We start from the raw sequence: 20,115 nt of genomic DNA, 5'->3' as shown, positions 1-20,115 counted from the left end.
GACCAAGGTGAATGGAAGCAAATAGATCCAGGTCCAAGCTGATGTGAATCTGACATCCCTATGACTTTAGGAGATAGTGTAAAGAGCAATGAGTAGAAGCAATAAGAGCTGATTATTTTCCTCTGGGAAAAGACTGTCATTATTCCTCATAAACATTGACCATGTTGCCCTTCTCATTTAGCATCTAAAATTTGCTTTTGAGCTGCCAAGATGGATTTGGGACATTGCTGCTTGGGACACTGGGGTCATGCTGCTTTTCTCAGTATTGTTAATATGCTATCAGCAGTTCTTGGCACTCTGTTTAAATAAATTTCTTCTACATTTTGAAGGAATTTTACAGGAAGACAGGCAGTTTTATTTAGTATGAATCCTAATCTTTGTTATAGTGCTGTCAACTCTAGTACTGTTGAGTGTTTGGCATATTCTTAAGTAATAGCCTCTTCCTTCTGATGTATCCTGTCCTTCTGACAGGTCATTAAATAGTATATTCAAAAATAGGAGCTGAGTTAAAATACTGCAACTATCCAAAATATATTTTGAGCATTATAGAAGTTAATAGCCATAATAGCAACTGAGAAGTGCTTACTTCCCTAAAATTATGGTGTACCTTCTTAACAAAGCATGTTCACTGCAAATTACCAGATCCTTGGCTAAAAGAATTCAGCAGAATTCCATACTGAAACCTTCTCTCTATTCATTCAGAATATTTTTTATTCATTAATTATTCAGGTAATCTCAAGGGAGATTGAGTCAATAGAATGATTTGGAAAGAATAAAATGCAATAATTGGCACCTTTCATAATACATATTCTTGTAACTTTCCCTGTAGCCCTGGAACAACACTGTCTCAACACTCCACTGTTGGTTCTTGCCTTCTTCCCTCTCCACTCCATCTTGGGTTTTTTCATCCCTTTGCTTTACAGTTCAAGTGTTTGTGCTTTTCCTTTTTGACAAGGTAGCATTTTAGCAGAGTTGACATCCAGATTACAATAACTCCACATGACGCATGAAGCCTTCTCAGTGCCGGCAGCACTGGAGGCTTATTGCCCCTGTGCTGTGGAATTTCTAGGCTTCCTTTAGAAATGTCATTGGAGAAGGCTAGGAAGTTTTGTGGTACTTCCTCAGAATATTGTCACTTGCTGCTGTTTTACCTTTTCCTGCTTTCTCATCTAAATTACAGCAAGTTGAAGGTCGTAATTACATAAGCCCATGCTCTCACATTTCTTCCTTTACTGTTGTTTGAATATTATGTTACATAGTTAAGTTCCTTTTTTCTTATCTCAAAGGCCACCTGCAGATGGTGGTACCTTTCATAATAAAGGCAAAGGTGCCATTTCAGAAATAGTGACTTCTCTGTGTCTTCTGCAATTAAAAGACATGTAATACAAGGAAGCAAGTAATGGAAACAAGCTCTGAATCCAGATGTTGGAATTGCAGGCTAATTTTTTTAAACTACTTGTAATAAATCAGGTAATTATCCTGCCTCTCTGCATGTTTCCTGAGCAGCAGATCTGATTTATTTAAAATATATTCCCCCATAAACTAATTGTGAAATTGCATTGCTGTGCTCCCACCTAGGTGCCCCCAGTTAAAGTCCAGGACACTCATACTAGGAGGAAATTGTGCTAAGAGTCTCTGGATTGGTACTTTGGAGCTGTGGAAGAGGAGTTTGTACAAAATCTGCATGTGCAAGAGAGAGCTATAAAGCCGCAAAAAACGCACCAGTTGATGTATTGAACAACTGGAAGAAAAGCAGTGCTGGCAGCCCGGTGTTTCAACACGTGCTCCCCTGTGCCCTGAGTACCTATTAACATGTTCAGTCTCTGATTCTGAGGGGTTGCTCAAAGGTCAGCAATATATGTTACAGACAGCAGTGGACACGAGCAGATTCAGCTTTGCCACCTAGCTTGGGCAAAAACAAGATCTGCCTGGGGCTTGCTTTGTGTCTGAAGCAGAGGTGTTTTGCATGTTGTAAACTGCATTTGCCAGCTTTTGGCATATGAAGCATTGGCTGCAAAATGAGCATGTTCTACCCACGATTTTAAGACAGCGTCATTTTGGTTGTCTTTTCCCAGTGAACCTGGCACTCCCAAATTGCTCTTACAGTGTGCTTGGACTCATTGGCTTTCATATTTGTTTCAGAATATCTCTTGTTTTCTTGCTGCTTGCAAACACTTAGACATATGATGGTCTTCTAATTTTAATCCACAACAGTTGCACCCTATCTTGTTTAAATACTTGGTATGGACAGTAGGCTTTGCTGACTGAATCAGCAGAGCTGTTTGTCTTTTCTCTAGTGTTTTAATGTTTTTCTTATCCAGGGTCAAGTTAAAAAACAAATGAGCTTGTAATTTAAATTATTTTACTTTTTTCAAGGCATAGATTCAGCAGCAAGTCTAAGAAATCCACAAATTCATAATTGGTGAAATTTTGGTATTTTGAATATGATGATTTAAATATCTGAAGAAGAAATATAACTTACTTTGCAGGGAAGAAGAGCATACTAGTGCTTTTCTGATTGGGCTGTATTTGAGGTTGTTTATTTGTTTCAGATAAAATTATTTTTTTAAAATGTGGTTTATTTTATTTGTAAATTTTTTTTTTTTCATAGGGAGGTTCCTATGAAGGATGCCAAAGAGTATGCAGAATCTATAGGTGCAATTGTTGTTGAAACCAGTGCAAAGAATGCTGTTAACATTGAAGAACTTTTTCAAGGAATAAGTAAGTAAATGCCTCCTCCTTTTTTTTTTTTTTCCGCTAACTGTGATTGTTTGGAGGTCTTCTGAAAATAGCTGTCTGTTTTGGGTCTAAAAACTTTCCCAAAGACATGAAGAATTGCACTGGGCCAGCAGTATGGCTGCTGTTTATGCAAATGTAAACTCAGAATGACTTTAAATACACAGCAGATAGTAGATACAGGGTAAGCCTGTTACATCTTAATCTGTATATGCATCCTGACCTGGGTCACATCTTCTGTTTCAGACCAAGCCTGCTGTAGAGGCAGTGCTGTTGATCTTATCATCAGGCTAATAAAAACCTAAATGTTGAGAAATGCGCCTGAAGGGCTGTGATAAGTAGGAAATAGTCATTGTACTGAAATCTGGTTTTGGGTTTGTTTTGTTTTATTTTTTAAAATTCTCTCCAGGTCTTTTAAACAAGATGAGACTGACATTCTTCATGAGGAGAAGAGAAAACTATTTGTTCAGTTTGCCTTCTTGGCTTTCCAGTTTTGGTCTCTAGCTGCAAGTGGGAAGGACCTTGTGGGCTTAAAGAGACATCAGGAGGCCTTCAGTTCAACTTTGTGCTCAAAGCAGACTTAATGGTGAATTCATGCCGGGTTGTTCAGGCCATTGTCTGTGTGGGCCCAAGGCCTGAGGTTCCACAAGCATTCTGGGCAGCAAGTCCAGTGTTTAATTGTCCTCACAGTGGCATTCCCCTGGTATATCAAGTCAGAACCTCTCCTGATTCAGTTCATGGTCACCATCACTTGTTGTCCTGGATGCACCGCAGTAAAGAGCCTGGCTCTGTCTTCTTAGCAACCCTCCCCTTAGGTGGTTTTTCAGTCCCCCAAAGCCATCACATCTCCAGGCTGAACAAGTGCCACTTCCTCAGTGTCTGCTCAAAGCACAAGTGCTTCAGCCCCCTAACCATCTTGGTGGTCCTCCTCTGAACTTGCCCTGAGTTTGTCAACATGTTTCTTGTATTGTGAGGCCCAAAACTGGATGCGTTAATTGTGTTAAACTGTATCTAGAAGACTGAACCACTTCACTTGACCTACCAACTTGGCTCCTGTTGGTATGACTCAGGATGCTGTTGGTCATCATTGCTGCCAAGCACATCACTGTCTTGTGCTCAGCTTGCTGCTCTTGAGTCCTTTTTGGCAGAGCTGCTTCCTGGGCAGCCAGTCCGCAGCCTGTTTTATAGCCAAGGGTTCTTTCTACCCACAAGCAGGACCACGAATTTGTCCTTTCTGAACCACATAAGGCTCCTGCTGGCCCATTCCTCCCTCCAGCCTAAGGCCCTCTGAACAGCAGCCTTGCCCTTAAGGGTATTGAATGCGTCTCTGAGTTGGGTATCATCTGTGGGTTGAAGTGGGTGCATATATTTTCTTCCTTCAGGCCACTAATAAAAGGAATTAAATAAGGTACTGCACTTGTAACTGTCCTACAGGTACACACATACTGTTTACCATTGGCCTTTAAGTCTGATCATAGAATCATAGAACTGTTCAGGTTGGAAAAGACCCTTGGGATCACCAAGTCCAACCATCATCCCTACTCTACAAAGTTCTCCCCTAAACCATATCCACCAACACCACATGCAAATGACCCTTAAACACATCCAGGGATGGTGACTCAACCACCTCCCTGGGCAGCCTATTCCACTGTCTAACCACTCTTTCTGTGAAAAAAATTTCCTAATGTCCAGTCTAAACCTTCCCTGTTGCAGCTTGAAGCCCTTCCCTCTTGTTCTGTCGCTAATTACCTGTGAAAAGAGACCAGCACCAACCTCTCTACAATGACCTTTCAGGTAGTTGTAAAGACTGATGAGGTCTCCCCTCAGCCTCCTCTTCCTCAAACTAAACATTCCCAGATCCTTCAAGGATTCTTCATGGAGAATAAATCTTATGAAGAATTCTTGAAGGAGCTGGGAATGCTTAGTTTGAGGAAGAAGATGATCCAGCCAATTTTCCACACAGCTAACAATCTGCCTATCTATAATAATAGTCGGCCTATCTGTGTGCCTGCCTATAATATTGCAGCTTGGATATGTCAAGGGTGCTGTAGGATAAAGCATCAAAAATCTTGCTAAAGTCAAGGTAGACAACATCCAGTGCTCTTCCTCAATCAATTTCAGTCATATTATCATTTAGGGCAACCAGGTTGGTTGGACATGGTTTACCCTTGGTAAGTCCATGCTGACTGGTCCTGGTCACCTCCTTTGGCTTCAGGTGCTCAGAAGCAACTTCTGAGAGGATTTGCTTTGTGGTTTCCCCAGGAAGCAGAATGAGGCTAACCAGCCTGTAGATCCATGGCTTGTTATTGCCCATTTTGGAGACAGATAACATTCATCCTTCTTAGCATTTTCTTTCTTAGTCATAGGAGATGTCCCTCATTTCCACAACCTTTCAAAAATGATAGGGGTGATAAAGAATGGCTTTGCAGTGATGTTGAATTGCCCCTTCTGCATCTGCAGGTTTGTATGGGTCGAGGTCTCTGAAGAGCTCCTTGACTTGATCCTCTTCCACAGCTGGTGATTCCTGCTATCCCCAAATCCTGTTTTGTAGGACAGAGGCCTACAGAAACTAAACTTTGTTTCCCTGAAGTCTTTGCTTGAACCGATATTCCTAGAATGCACTAGTTTTCTTTTGTCTCCTTTAAAAAAGGAGGAGTGTATAAAATGCCTGTCTGGAAAAAACGGTTCTTCCATGTGATAATTCACTTGATTGTCTGCATCTGTAACTTGTGAATGTTCTTGCAGAGGAACTCATCCTTGCCATATAATTAGATAATTAGTTTCTGTTGTTGATAGGCAATGCTGCAGCTGGCAGCATACACTGTCCCTAATAAGGGATATAACAGACAAGGAAAATCAGCTAAATTAAGTTTAGTATGAACTAGATACCGAGGCAAGTGCACTTAATTCCACAGGCAATTATTTCTATAAATAGAAATATTTGCTCTCAGTGGATGTACTTGTGACCTTATCAAGTACTCAGAGGAGAGAAAGGAGAGTTGGTGGTGTATGTTTATAGAAATACAGTGGAAATCAACTGAAAAAATGCTTAATTGGCAGGAGAATTAATTAGTATGATTGTGACTGGACAGAGGATATGGATAACTTACTGGTGTTTTACACCACGTCAGTCTTTGTGCAGTTTCCAGAAAAAGTCTGTCTATGCCCAAGTTGCATGGCAGCATTTCTGACTTGTCAGTACATGATGTCCTTCTGTGGCCAAGTCACCTGCCCTTTTGACTGATTTTGTTTGTGTGGTGCCCTAGAAGTCATGCTGCAGCTTTGGTTTTGCTTTCACACTGCCTGAGAGTTCATGCTCTTCACTTTGTGCTGCTGTAGAAGGGCATGGTGCAGCTCCCCAGCCTCTGAACAGAGAGACAGCAACATCTGTTTGCCTTGGATCTTGTAGGTAGACTCTGTATTGCCTGTTTTACAGCCTGGATTTGGAAGGACGTTCCAACATGCATGGAGAATTTCTTCATTAAAAACCTTCTTGAAATTCATACACCAAACAGAGAGGCTAGACTACGTTTTAATTCAGCTAAAAAAATTACCTCCTGCTTGCTTACATTTTTCGTTTCTCAGGGGTACTTTAACATAATTGTTTTTGCTTCCTAAGGTGTCTTAACAACCGTCTCTTTTCCAGGGTAAATGTTGTGAATGGAAACATGAAATAGTATGATGGGAAAAAATTACTCAACATAGTGATATAAAGAAGACAGAAAATAGAAGGGGAACTGGGCTGTTTTGCTGACAACCAGATAAATATTGAAAAAATTATAGAGATTATAGGCAGATCACTTAATTTCTAAGGTTATTATATTACACTATTTTAGAAAGACTTTAAAAAATAAGTTTATCTCAGGATTTGAAGTTTTGATTGCTTTGAAGGATGACTTAATAACACAGGCTCCATAGAAATCTCTTGTCCTTAATTGTACTCAAGAAAATACAAGATGCGAAAGACTAGAATCAGTAACCAAGTTCCTGGTTTCTGAAGATGGAGCAAAGCTGGCAGAAGGGGACTCTGCAGTCAGTGTACTCAGGCAAATAAGGCAGACTGAGCACAGGAGTCGGCCAAGTGAGTGTTCTCTGTGCTGGAGTTTTCACTGAGCTATGTGATGGGATGCAGCTCCTGACTGTTGTACCCACGTGATTTCAGATGGCAAGCCACTACACTTAACCTGGTTATGTTTAGCCTGACTGAAGGCTTGCTGGGGTTGTGAAACATCACGTGGCTGTTTTCTTTCTCTGTAAACAAGAAAATAATATTTTTCGTACAGTTGTATATTCCCCACTTGGGCTAAATTTTTCCCAGTGTCTTTCTTGGAAGGTTTTTGACATAAAAAGGGCTTAAGATTATAGAGGGTTTTTCATGTGTTCCAGTGGGTTTTTTTTAATAGCTGAGTGTCTATAGGATCAAATGTTATTAATTTTTTATTCTCAGCCTTAGAAGAATCATAGGCACAGTGGCTCCTTGTTGCTGGTTTATACTTCAGCAGAAACAAAAATGCCAGGAATGTATTATCCGATCACAGCATAATGAAGTTGTGCTTGTGCAGGGGGGTTATACCAGTTCTGTATTGTCCTTTCGTGGCTGTGGGGTTTTAGCCTACTGCCCACTGCTTGTGCCTGGGAAGGCAGCTTGCCCATTAAAACCAGCTGGTTTTCAGTAACTAAACAAGCTGCCCCGAGTGTACTGTCATTTAGTAGCAATCACACCCTTGTAATTTTCCAACAGCCGTTCGTTTAACAGCTCAAATAAGCCTTAGTTACCTAATTCAAAGCTAGTGCACGCCCAGCTGTTTCTCTTCAGCCTGTGTGTGTTGCCTGTTACCATAGCATGAAGGTGCCCCAGATATGAAGAGAAGGTTGCATGAAAGCTGTCCTCTGTAAATGATAGAGGAGAGACTCTGCCTCCCAGGTTAATACTAGTTGGCATCAGTAGGTCCAAAGGTAAACAGGCAGTGGGATGAGTAAGCAGCTGAAGAATACCTAGCCAAGTGAAATATGAAATAACCTTGTGCTTAAAGAAAACAAAAACAACAGGCATGTGTTACTTTTTGAAGTCTGGTAAATTATGAGCTACCAAAGGGGGCAGGATTGAAGCATTTCAGCATCTTGTGTTGAGGATGAGAGGGAAGTAAGGAATAAAACCATTGTTCTAAGGAAACTGTAAAGAGTTGTTAGCATGCTCAGTCTTATTGATGAGTACCATGAGAGACAGGCTTATGTTTGAAAAGTCCAGATGAGTATGTTCTTCCTAGATGCGACTCCTTAATTAGAGCAGAGAGTTTCTGTCTCGGGATACAACCTTTCATTTGGTAAATGCTCAGTTATAAATGTCTGAAGCTATTGATTTTCTGATGCTTTGCATCAGAAGCTCAAAAGCTGCATCAGCAGCTCATATACTGAATGCTTAGTGTAACCCAAATACTTGTTTCCTAGAAATACTGGAAAATTTAAAAACAAAACAAAACAAACACAACAACAACCTACCCAAATGCTAGAGTTTACAGTTTAGCCAGTTGTATACTGAACAAACTAGAGAGGAATGTTTGAAATGTCTGTCTGTGGAAGAGGGAGGGATCCTTTCCAGTGGGCATTCGATGCTTGCACTGACTCAGACGGACTTGGATGCGTAGAATTGCAGGTGGACAGTTTTCAAGCTTTATGAGTGATGAGTAGGGTGGTTTTCATCCTCTTATCTGCTGACTTGCTGGGATCTGTGTACTACTCTGAAGAGGTCTATGAAGACATTTTAAGAAAAGCAAGTTCATTTATGTTACAGAGAAAGTTTCTCATGTCATTTTTAAGGCAGCCCAAGGTCCTAGCTGAATTTTTGCAGAGGGTGTTTGTGAACACCCTGTGAAAGGAGGGAGAAACATTGCCCTAAATTAAAGATGTTTGTGATTATATTCTTTACAGTTTATGCTCTCTATATTCTAGGATTAGTTCTCCTCTTGCTTTCAAATTTAAATGAATGAAACAAAACTTACTGGCCTTTGTACTGCTCTTAAACTTGTGAGAATCTGGATTTCTCTGCAACTGTAGGAAAGCTCTTCAACATAGATTAGTAAATAAACCAAAATAGCCCGAAGTTAATTATAGCAGGACCTCAAATCAAGGTTGAATCTCTTAGTAATTAAAGTAGTAGGCATTCTGTTGTTTACTTTGATGCATGTAAGATGTCCATAATCTACTTTTTCCTGCAGATTTTAATTTAATGTTGCTAGCAATAATTCAGTGTCACCATCCGATGCTTTAAAAACCAAACATAAAAGCTGTTCTTGCTTGCATGGAGATGCTATTAGATATGTTATTAGAAGTATTAAAATAATTGCAACTTATCTATGTTTAGTTATGCAGTATCCTTTGTTGTAAATATGTGTTACCTTGCACAAAAGCTTACAACATGAAGTAAACAGTAGTCATCTCTGACAGTTGAGGAAATGCTGCTTCACTGCAAGTATTAGGCTGACTAGTGGGCTGAGCTTTATAAACCATGTTAGAGACATGAGAAACTTCTAAAAGACCAGTGAAACTGGTTTGAAAGGAGATAAGAAGTGTGACTGTCACAGGACTACAGGTGCGGAGTCTTGTATGCAAATACAAGAACTGCTGGATAAGATGTGCCTGCTTCATTCTGCCATGCGTTCACAGCTGACTGTGCTTTACTAGTGAGGTTTAGAGAAAGCAATGCTTTGAAGGGGCTCATCTTGCTCTCACACAGCTAGCTATTTCAGGAGGTTCTGGCCATTGTATAGCTGTTGTACCACTACTTAAAGAAGTCTAGCTTTTCTCAGGTGAGCCACAGCAGTTACATCCGCAGATTGCTGCTCTTGAACAGAGTGGAATGGATTTCACAGCTTGCACTAATGAGAACCTTCCCTTCCTCTGACCCTTTAAAAAATTAAGTTGTATGCAGAATTGTTGTAATCATGTTAGATAGTAGGACTGTGCTTCTTTTGGCCTTGGACCTTATAATCTGGATATGCCAACTCAGGTTGATCATGACTGTTTTCCTTTCTGCTACACATTAAAAGAGTATCTGTTCAGTGCACTGTTGTATTTATCGTTTTGTCAGCATGCTAATCAGATGTTGTTTGGTTTTTTTTCCTTACACTCAAGTTTAAGGCTATTTCAATCTTGTACAGGTCAATGATTAAACTAGTTTAATGGTAAAACAACAAACCCCAAAATCCCAACTCCAAGCCTCATTTTTCTGAGCTGATGGATGCCACAGCTTATAGCTGGAGCATTGATTTAAAAAGAAAGAGAGCAGATTTTATTACTGTAATGTTGCATTGTGCTTCCAGCTGCAGCAGAACAAACCCCATCTGCCTGCCTGCTACCCTGTCCTTGCTGCCTCTCTTGCTTCCCTGCTGCATTTTGTGTTTGTTTCCCTTCCCATTTTGTTTACCTCTTGTCCCACCCTTCCATTTCCCAATCCCTTTGCCTTTGGCACTCTCAGAACCACAATCCTCAGATTGCTGATTAATGTCTTTACATTAGTAAGTTTCAGATTCAATAGCAGGAGTGGGAACCCCACCAGGCATTGGAGAAGACTCTGACCTTCATCCTGGACTGCCTCAGCCCAACTCAAACATGCCAGAAAGGAGGAGATGCAGTTAATTTGGTGCTCTCCACCTGTTAACCTGGGTGGTTCACTTCAGAACCATGATAATTACTGTAACCCTACATTTGAGCAGCATCTTGTGACTCTTACTGTTTTAAACACCATGGTGTGTTTTCTGGAATGAGATAATGGAGGACACCAAGACTTCTGCACAAATGTGTAGAAGTGCACATTTACAAACAATTTCGTTGCGCAAAATCCATGAAACATGGTCTAAATGTTACTGAAATTAAACCAAAATGTATAGTAAGATATTTAATTAATAGAAGTTAAAAATCTCATTTTTAAATTGCAGTCAGTGGGCCTCACTCCATAGAAATGGAGTGTGGCACTGGTGAGGCCACAACTCAAATACCGTGTTCAGTTTTGGGCCCCTCACTAGGAGAGATGGAAGTGCTAGAGCAAGTCCAGAGAAGGGCAATGATGCTGGTGAAGGGTCTGAAGTGCAAGTCTTATGAATAGCATCTGAGGGAACTGGAGTTGTTTAATCTGGAGAAAAGGAGGCTCAGGAGAGACCTTATCACTCTCTGCAACTACATGAAATGAGGTTGTCACGAGGTGGGGGTTGGTCTGTTCTCCCTAGTAACAAGTGTTAGGACAAGAGGAGAAATAGTTTTAAGTTGCACCAGGGGAGGTTTAGATTAGATATTAGAAGAAACTGATTCACTAAAAGGATTATCAAGCACTGGAACAGGGTGCCCAGGGAAGTGGTCAAATCACCGTGCCTGGAAGTATTTAAAAGATGTGTAGTTGTGGTGTTTAGGAATACAGTTTAGCACTGGAGTTGGTAGAGTTAAGTTAATGGTTGGACTCAATGATCTTAAAGGTCTTTTGCAACCAGGACGATTCAATGATTCTGTGAAGTATCAACAATGGGAACCATATGGAACTTCTACACTGTCTCAGTCATAGTATATCCATAAGTTCCTCATTTTACCAGTTCAGCTGCAGAGTTCTTAAATAAATGTGTGTGCATTTGTTTTCCTCTGTGTGACTGACCGTTTCATCTGGAATCCCAAGATGTGCTGGTGGTGGTTTTGGGCAAGCTGGCTAGTTGTATCCTGCTCTGTAAAATGGGGAAAAGACTCTATTTGTGGTCTAGTTTGTCTTCTTTATGTTAGGCAACAGAAGAGTTTGATCTCTCAGGGACCTTTTGAGCTGACTATCTTAACAAAGCAGTCTGTGGTTTGAAGAGGAATTGTCTCAATCTATTTCTTCAGCAGAATTGCTGGGCTGGCTGTCTGGGGACTACTGATCCTCTCTAGCATCAACTGCATGAAAGAAACAGCGTAAATTAAGAATTCTGTAGGTTATCTAATACATGGGTGTCTTATTTTTCTGGGTCAGAGACTTTGTATGCCAGTGAGATATGCTTTTAAAATTAGTATATACGTTCTAAAATTAATTCAGTTTATGACCTCTGTTGATCCAGCTATATTTGAGTTGGTGTCAGCAATATGGGTGCCATATTCATCAAGAGCTGAATGACAAGTTGTGATGACCATGGTGCTTTTAGGTAGCAATAATGATTGAGCTGGTTTAGAAGCAGGAAGCACAGATGCAGGCTCAGCATTTCACTGCTCATCCGTAGTGTTCCGCTGCTGCTTAAACCTTTCTGTATTACAGCCTCTGCAGTGAGACTAGCTGTCAAGGAGGCCCAGGGAGAGACAATCAGTCAAACAGATTTCTGACTGATTATTTTTATCTACTCCCCCTGACCCTTGGTGAAAAATAATAAGTGAGATAAAACTCACCTACTGAAAAAAACCCCACACCTCTCATCCTTGAAAAACTTCAACTGTTTAAAGCTTGCTTATTTCCTTGTATTGCATCCAAGGAAGGGCATCCAAACAGCAGAAAATGTGTCTAGTTAATGACAAACAGCAGTTACGTTCAAAGGCCAGAATGACTAATCAGCCAATATTATGTGTAGAGTTTTTTTTCTCTTTATTATTTGCAGTTGTTATCTGTGTGATTTTTTTTAGAGACATGAAATAAATCAAGGTGATTCTTAATGACATGTATTTTGTCCTGGTCTGAACTGGACAAAGTGCTTACTGACCTTGAAGCCTGCAATGGTTCTACTACAAAGATAAGCTTGCCTGCTTCTTTGCATACACAGCAAAAGTAGTGTAGAAAAGACTTGAATATGAAATGCTGAATGAGAACCAAAAAGAGGTAACATAGTTGTCTATTGTGGACTTCTAAAATGAAAGTTAAGCTAATTTGCATGTGAAAGCTGTCCTCTTCCAAACTTGCTGTTAGAAGAATCAAATGTTTAGAGAGTATTTGCTTAGTTATGGAAACAGTGTCTGTAGATTACAGTTTTTTTAGCTACATTGTGCTGTAAGTCAGATTGACAAGGTTTTATTTTATCTGGAAGTGAGATGAAAGCACTCTGGAAATACTGGATGCCTAATGCACAAGTTCAGTCTGGGACTCTACAGTGACAGCGTTACCTTCTTGGAAAGACTCTCACAGATACTATGTTCTTCTATTCTCAGTTTCAAGAATTAGTGGATTCTCTCTATTTCCAAGCAAAGCCAATATAACTAATGCATGTAACAACTGTGTCTATAATCAGCCATTCTGCTTTTTCTTTTACTTTGGAGGGAGACTTGGAAACATGAAATGCAAACGTAATGTAAACAGGGTGTGAAGTTGATATTTTAGTGACCAAAATAAGAGTGCAGCATTTTAATGTCAGTGTTCATACATGCTTCAGCCTTCGAGATACCTGTTTCTCACTCTGTTGGACCAGATATTTTATCTTTAGCTTGGTAATGTGAGGAATTTCCCCCCTCTGATTCAGTTGGACAAACACCCAAGATTAACTCCATCAAAAGTCACACTTTTGTTGTGTAACACACTTGTATAGAACTGACTGAATGAGAGAGGTGAAATTTTTTATGGTCTTGACCAAAGGTAATTTAAGGACAAGTTTTATACATTAAATTTTGCTGTTTGCTTTCACTGGGATTGGATTTTACCTGAATGTTTTAACTCACCCTCCGACAAACACCCCCCAAGTAATTTGTAAGACTCAGGCTTCAACATTTGCACATAATCCAAAGAATTTTTGGCAAAAGAGAGTTGTGAATAAATGCAGCAAAGGATGGGGAAATCTGAACTCTAAAATCCACCTGGATTATGATGAGTTGTTCACAGGAGTGTTATGCTCTCTGGAAGTGGCATATAACAATTTTAACTTCTGTTACTTAAAAAGGGTAATGGTATAACCAGGAGAAAGTCACAGAAAGTAGATGCAACTTCTGAAAAAATGTCATCAAATCCACAAGGTAATGAGAAAGTATATTACCATGACTGTAAACTCCCAAGATACTGATGGAGAGATCACAGAATTGATTTAATGGAAAAGCCAGGATCACACCAGAGACAGAGGATAGATTGCACCTGGGACAATCTCGGTTTTCCATTTATAATTCTAATTACTAAGCACATTGTGTGTTGTCCATGAGTAGGAAGCCAGCTAGACAAAAGAGGCAGCAGTACCAAAAGGGCACATGGGGGAGGGAGTTGGAGCAGTGCCTTCTGCCCCTGGGAAACATCTCTAGCTCTCCTGTGTTTGCTGAAATTCTTTCAAACACTTAAAATAAGCACTTCTTAAAGTGATTAAAAAGTCAGGAGACTTGAGGGAGGGGAGAGGATGGTGTTGAGTAATCAAAGTTGTCAACTGGAAAAACATGGGTACCCCACAAATGAGGGAGGGAACCAATGAAAAAAACAGATTTTTTTTTTTTTTTTCCAAGTATAGGCAGCATGTGTTTAGTTACAGTGTTTTGCAAAACTCGTGTACAAGAACTAAATGATCTTAGGACAGGTAAGGTCTCGTTTAACTAGCACTGTTTGTGTTGAAGTGAAATGAGGAGTTGTAAGGTGCTCACCAAGATGTTTATCTTTTTTAAATAGGAGGCTACCATTTCAGCGTACTACATTTCAGTGTACTTCATGCATTCTCAATAGCCATACTTCATATATATTTTTTTTTAATGTGAAAATCTTTTGTAAGCAGAATGCAAGGAAAAAGATTCACGGTACCCAGGAGGCAATTGTTTCTGGTGAAGTTTCATAGATGTATTTATTACACAAGATAAATTTTGCTGTTATCTGCATGTGTTGTTACTACATCAGGAAGATTGAATTCACGGTCTCCTCCTGTCTTTCAGGTCGGCAAATTCCACCCTTAGATCCTCATGAAAACAGTAACAATGGAGCAATCAAACTTGGAAAGCAGACTTCACAGACGGGTAGGCGGTGCTGCTGACCCGGCTTGATCTTTTTAGATTTACTTGAAAAACAGCACCATTTGCTTTTTCACTGAGAAAGGACTACATGATCTCAGTGATGTGGCTCCTTATTTTGAAAGCAGTAATATCAATACTTCCCATGAGCAATAATACAAGGACCAGAAGCAGAAGGCTTTTCTTCAAAGAGATTTTGCGAAACAGTTGGAAAATCCTCTCTTAATATCCTGTCGAAATTACAGTGTCAAAGTACTCTGCTTCTCTTTTTAAGCCAAGGACTGGGGTTTTTTTGTTGTGTTTTTGTTTTGGTTTGGGTGGTTGTTTTTTTTTTAATAAAACATCCTTTTATATATAAATTCTAGATTTACTGCAAAAACTTCTCTTCTTACATTGCAAAGTGGACTTTCTCTGTAATAACAGGGTGAAAAAAGCCCATAGAACCTGACTTCTGGCTTACTGTTTCTCTACCATCTTTCTGGCTGGACTCTGCTTCTGTATTTTTCTAAATTTGTAGCTTCCTCTCATACTTTCAGTAAACATAATCAAGAAATGGACAAAATTTGCTAACTAGAAAAAAAAAATGGATACAAAGGATGAGTGAGTGCAATTTTTATCGGCTAGAAGTCAAAATCTGTGTCAGGAGGTGCTGTGTATGTGAAAGGAGGAGTTGTCATGAAGGAGACTGCTGGACCCCATGCAGTTCCCAGTCTGTTCTGGAAAGAAGTGAAGATGCAGCCACTGTGGATTGATTCTCTTTCTAGCGTGCAGGCTTAATTCATTACTGAAATTATAAAAACAACATAAATGACATTTCCACTACTTACCAGGTTTCCTGTAATTCTGTGCCCCAGACCATAAGCTGTCTCTGCTCAAAGATACCACTTCCCTGGTTTCTAGAAGAGAGTTCCATGCAGCCCCACTCATTTGTGGTCTCACTGCAGAGCTTCCAGAAGTCTTCCAAGTCAGAAGAATTATATTTCTGTACAATAACAGCTTAAGAGATCATAATATAATTTGGGGTTAAAGGCTGGAATGTAATAAAACAAACCAGAATGTTTTTTTACAATTCTGTCAATTTGTGGAGTAGTCTCACCCATGTGGTGATGCGGCCTGGAAGACCCACTGTGTGATATCTTTGAAGCTTGATGCACTTGAAAATACGGTGTAGAAAAAAAAAGTCCAATAGGTGGCTATGAACTAGAAATAATGTAAAACTTCCAACTTTTATGAGTGTGCAACTGAGATGATAAAACACAAATTGATCTTCATCTGTTTCACTGGAAATCAGAACTAGGGTAAAAATGCAGGCTTCAAAACCAAAGCCCAGCCTGCATTCCACAATGTTATTTTGTTCTCTTACGAGGAAAATTAACCCCACTGCACATTTGGTGGGGGACTTAGGAAAAGCAAACTAAGAGGAAAAACAACTTTTCACAATAAATCATGGACAGGCAGGCTAGAACTGGGTTTCCATGTTTATACATAAAAAACAGACCTTATTGCTTGGTTGTGAGATTGCTTTGATAAAATGTCACTAATTCTTAGGGCTTGAAACAGAGCCAGATGAAATCAACAGGAACATTTCTTTGTCTTCAGAGGGCTTGAAGTAGTTATAGGTGGGAAATGTCCTACTGGATTTTATCTAAGAATCTAGGCTGCATTGTTTTTTTTCACATAATTGTTTTTTATTCAGATACTTTAGACTCCTTTGAAAGCACTCATACTTGAAAATATGCCCTTGGGTAATACAGACACTCAGCCAGCTACCATATGAAAGGATATTCTGGGTAAACTTTCAGTTGTCACCTGTGCTGATCTGCGATGCACGTCGCTGCTTCTTTGCAGCAACTGTTTTAAAGATAATCCAGGGTTAGTTAAGTACCTTGCATAATCCAATTTATGCTAGAACTGGCAATTTATGCTGATCTGTATGGAATAAATGTTGTCCTGAACAATCAGGTCTCACAGCTGCCACTGAGATGTATGTGAATCATAACAGGTTTATGAGTTACATGTTAAAATAGTTTAAAATTGAAAGTTGTTACAGTGGATCTCTGATAGGTGTTAAAATTCAAGTGCAGGCAGAGTAAGCTGAAAGATATTTTTGCATTTGGTGGGTCAAATCTAAATCACCTTATTCTGCTTTCAGTAAAGAAAAATATTTAAATGAATAAGGATTCTGATTGTATAAGTTCATGAGGCTTATGTTACATTAAGCTTCAGTAGGGAACTCTGAAGTCACAGGTGAAAAAATAAAGGTCACTGTGCTGTGCAGAGCAGCTCACATTTTCTTTGATGACAGGACTCATCTTTGGGGGTCAAGTTGCCTCTGTACTGTTTGTCATGGCTGAAGTGCAGATTTAACCTGCCTCTTCAAATGGGGGAACAGTGCATTTGAAAAATTATGACTTTTCAAATGTAAAATTCATTATTTATGCTTTCTGTTGTTGCCTGTGTTACTTTGAAAGTACCACCACCCTTCATAAACAGCAAGAACAATGACATACAAAAAAACCTGCAAACTTGGAGTCAAAGGTTTCAGCAGCAACCAGAATTCCTCTTAGTAGTTAATGGCTGGTAAGAAGCTAAATTACTGTACAGGAGCACCTGACTCTGTAGCTGATCTGCTATAATAATAATGATGATAATAATTATAATAACAACACTGCAGTTCTAGGTTGGCCAGCTGGTGCTGGATTTGTCCAAGATTAGTTTTCTCAAGGGAGCTGGCAGCAGGACTGAAGCACAGGCTGCAGTGCCAAGGAAGGTTGGTGGGGCTTGTTTGAACCATGACTCAAGACTGTGACTGTCCAGTTGTGGGTAACTTGCTTTTCTGGCTTGTCATGAACTAGTTTAAAAACAAGATTATGAAGGAACTAGTTTTCATATATGCTCTGCATATGTGTGTGTATATAAGTACAATTTTATATTGTTATGCTGACATGTAGTGGTTTTTTCACTATGTCTGGTTCTCATTTACTGCACATTGTATTCTGTAAGTACATTTTTTTGTTAATGATTATTTCACCTTTATGAACTTAAAGCTACAACCTGAAGGTAGCGAGAAGATGGAGATACAGATAGGTACAATTGTTGACTTCCCAGTCTTATGCACGAAAATGCCATATTGTAGAAATTGTCTTGCAGACTGAGAAAACTAAAAAAAGGTAATGATTATCCAAGAATGGGGACTCAGAAGTATCCAAGTTACACTAAAAAAAGGAAAAGAAAAAACAAGAAAAAACACAATTTTGTTCATGGTACAGCAAGTCTGTTTCAAGTGCTACACTATTCCACGGGTTTGTGTCAATACCTGGAAAAGTTATCTATCATCCCTTGTCTTCACTAATCCTGTGTGGCACATGGTAATAACCATGACTAGATAAATTACATGTGAGCACTCTGACAATAATCAGACCTTTTAAGTACAATGATATATTTTACTACCCTTAATTATTTAAACCCGAGTCAGTGTAAAGTTTTCAGTTTAAAATCACCTACTAAGTACTCTTCCTCTGTTTTGTTTATATAAGAGCTTTGACTGGGCTGGACCCACTTGCTTCATGTATGGGATGCTGCAATCTGTTAATACTTTACCTTCTGTTTTACTTATTAATTGTATCATACCTAATAATATTTTTTGCCCTAAAATGTAGGTTTTGTGTTTTATTTAACCTTTGATGATTAATGCTAATAAATGTTTTAAGTACTTCTGATTTGGAGATGTCTGGTTTCAATAAAGCAGGACAAAATATGTCCCATTTTTCACATAATTTGCTCTTGAAAAAGGGCTGTCTGTAGTCTGTGGATTGCTTACCTGGGATTTAAATGCTACTTGAAACGTGTGGCTGGCCTTTTAGCAGAAACTGAATGTCTTCCTGGGGGATTCTGCAGTGCAGATGAACAATCAAAAACCAGAAAAGATTATCTGAAAATCCCTTTCATAAGTTATTTTATTTATGAGAAGGGAGGCACATCAGTGGCCGGTATCAGCTTGGAAATTCAGGATAGTAGCTGTCAGTAAAAAGTGAGCTTACCACTTGCTTTGAATAGCAACCATGACTATGGCTCATAAGATGCTTCCTCATGTATATGTTTTTATTTTGTCTTCAGGAGTTAAGTATTAACACTCCCTTAAGAAGTATGCAGCATTTCATACCTCTTAGTGCTATTGTTTCAAGAAGTGTTTAAACTCACCAGAAGTTTTTTGCACTCTGGTTCATATTTTCAAAGCTGTTAGCACAGCTATAAGGACCACAAATAAAGGGTTGGGTTTTTTTTAAGGAAAAGTGGGGGTTTTGAGCAAGGCTTTCCTAACTACCATGATAAATTTGATGCACACCAGGATGCAAAAGGCACAGTAACTCAAGTAACCACAGAACACCATTTATTTATATAAGAAGAAACAGTATTTCAAAGGGTATTACATAGGTTGTGAGTTTAGTTACTGCTAGAAGATACCTGGCAGGGTCTGTTCCCTGCTTTAAAACATACACAATCACACTGAAGAAATTACATACCTTATCTCCAGCTATGCATAAATGAAAATTAACCCAGGTACATAATTGTAAACTGTAAAAGGTTATGTACTTAATTCAAGGAAAACCTAAGTAAGCCACTCTTAATGATTACCAGTGTGTTGGAAAATTCAACATTTGGAACACTGTTTCCTTGAGAGTTGTGCCCCTCAATGGATCAGTCCTTGCTTTGTCAATGGGATGTTTTACATTGCTTGGAAGCAAGTTCTTGTAGAATTTTAGGTTAATTTAGAGTTGAATTTAGCAATGAGAAGGGAGCTGCACGATTGGCTGTAAAATAAACCTCCTCTGATTTCCTTTTGAGGACTGAAGGTTGTGTCTCAGGGTACTTAAGGAAAAGTATTTGACATTTCAGCCTTCAAAATCTTTATGACTGAAGCTTTGGTCTTTCTGCAAAGAACATCATTGGACTCCCTGCTGTGACCTCCTGAGTGCTGTTCTGAAATCAGGACAGCAAAGCTGATGAAATCTGCATATTTACTTTATACCTCCACCTCCTCACCTAATCTGTAAAAGTGTTTAGGCTATCATCAGGTTTGTCTTTGCCTCTCTTCCCTGAAGGGAAACCAGCCGATCGTGGGATTTTTTTCCCCCCTCAGTGTTGTTTAAACAAGGGTACATAATAATTTTCTTAAAAGCATTAAAACACTCATAGACTGGCTAAAACCGTTTGTGCAAATACCTCCATTAAATGGTGGAGCTTACTCTCTAAGGACTCCGTGTCAATGACAGGATGCATTCATGTGTAATGGGGTTCTTGACCATCAATAAGATCAGCTTTTGGTTACATCTGTTTTACTAGCTGGACCAAAGGTAAATTCAGTGCTTGATATAAATGTACTCTCACTGTCTGAAACTAGGACTCTTCACAAGAAACAGTAAAATCAGTGCTTGACTGTGATTAGCAAGTTAAGAAGAGAAGGAATAAGTAATAGCA

General features: G+C 39.3%; 1 protein-coding gene across 2 annotated transcripts in view; it reads left to right on the top strand.

Moving 5' to 3' along the window:
* Nucleotides 1–18,356, top strand: part of RAB31 (RAB31, member RAS oncogene family) — a 64,798-nt gene extending 46,442 nt beyond the window's left edge. For both annotated transcript variants that reach the window (XM_051610660.1, XM_051610661.1), the window contains exons 6-7: nucleotides 2,612–2,721; nucleotides 14,563–18,356. In XM_051610660.1, the coding sequence (XP_051466620.1) occupies nucleotides 2,612–2,721; nucleotides 14,563–14,660 (208 nt within the window). In that variant the 3' untranslated portion in view covers nucleotides 14,661–18,356. The remainder of the gene's footprint in view (nucleotides 1–2,611; nucleotides 2,722–14,562) is intronic.
* Nucleotides 18,357–20,115: the final 1,759 nt, after the last annotated feature.

The sequence above is a fragment of the Apus apus genome, chromosome 2 (genome assembly GCF_020740795.1).
Source record: "Apus apus isolate bApuApu2 chromosome 2, bApuApu2.pri.cur, whole genome shotgun sequence".
In the NCBI taxonomy this organism is placed as follows: Eukaryota; Metazoa; Chordata; class Aves; order Apodiformes; family Apodidae; genus Apus; species Apus apus.
This window is presented reverse-complemented; position numbering and strand designations above follow the sequence as displayed.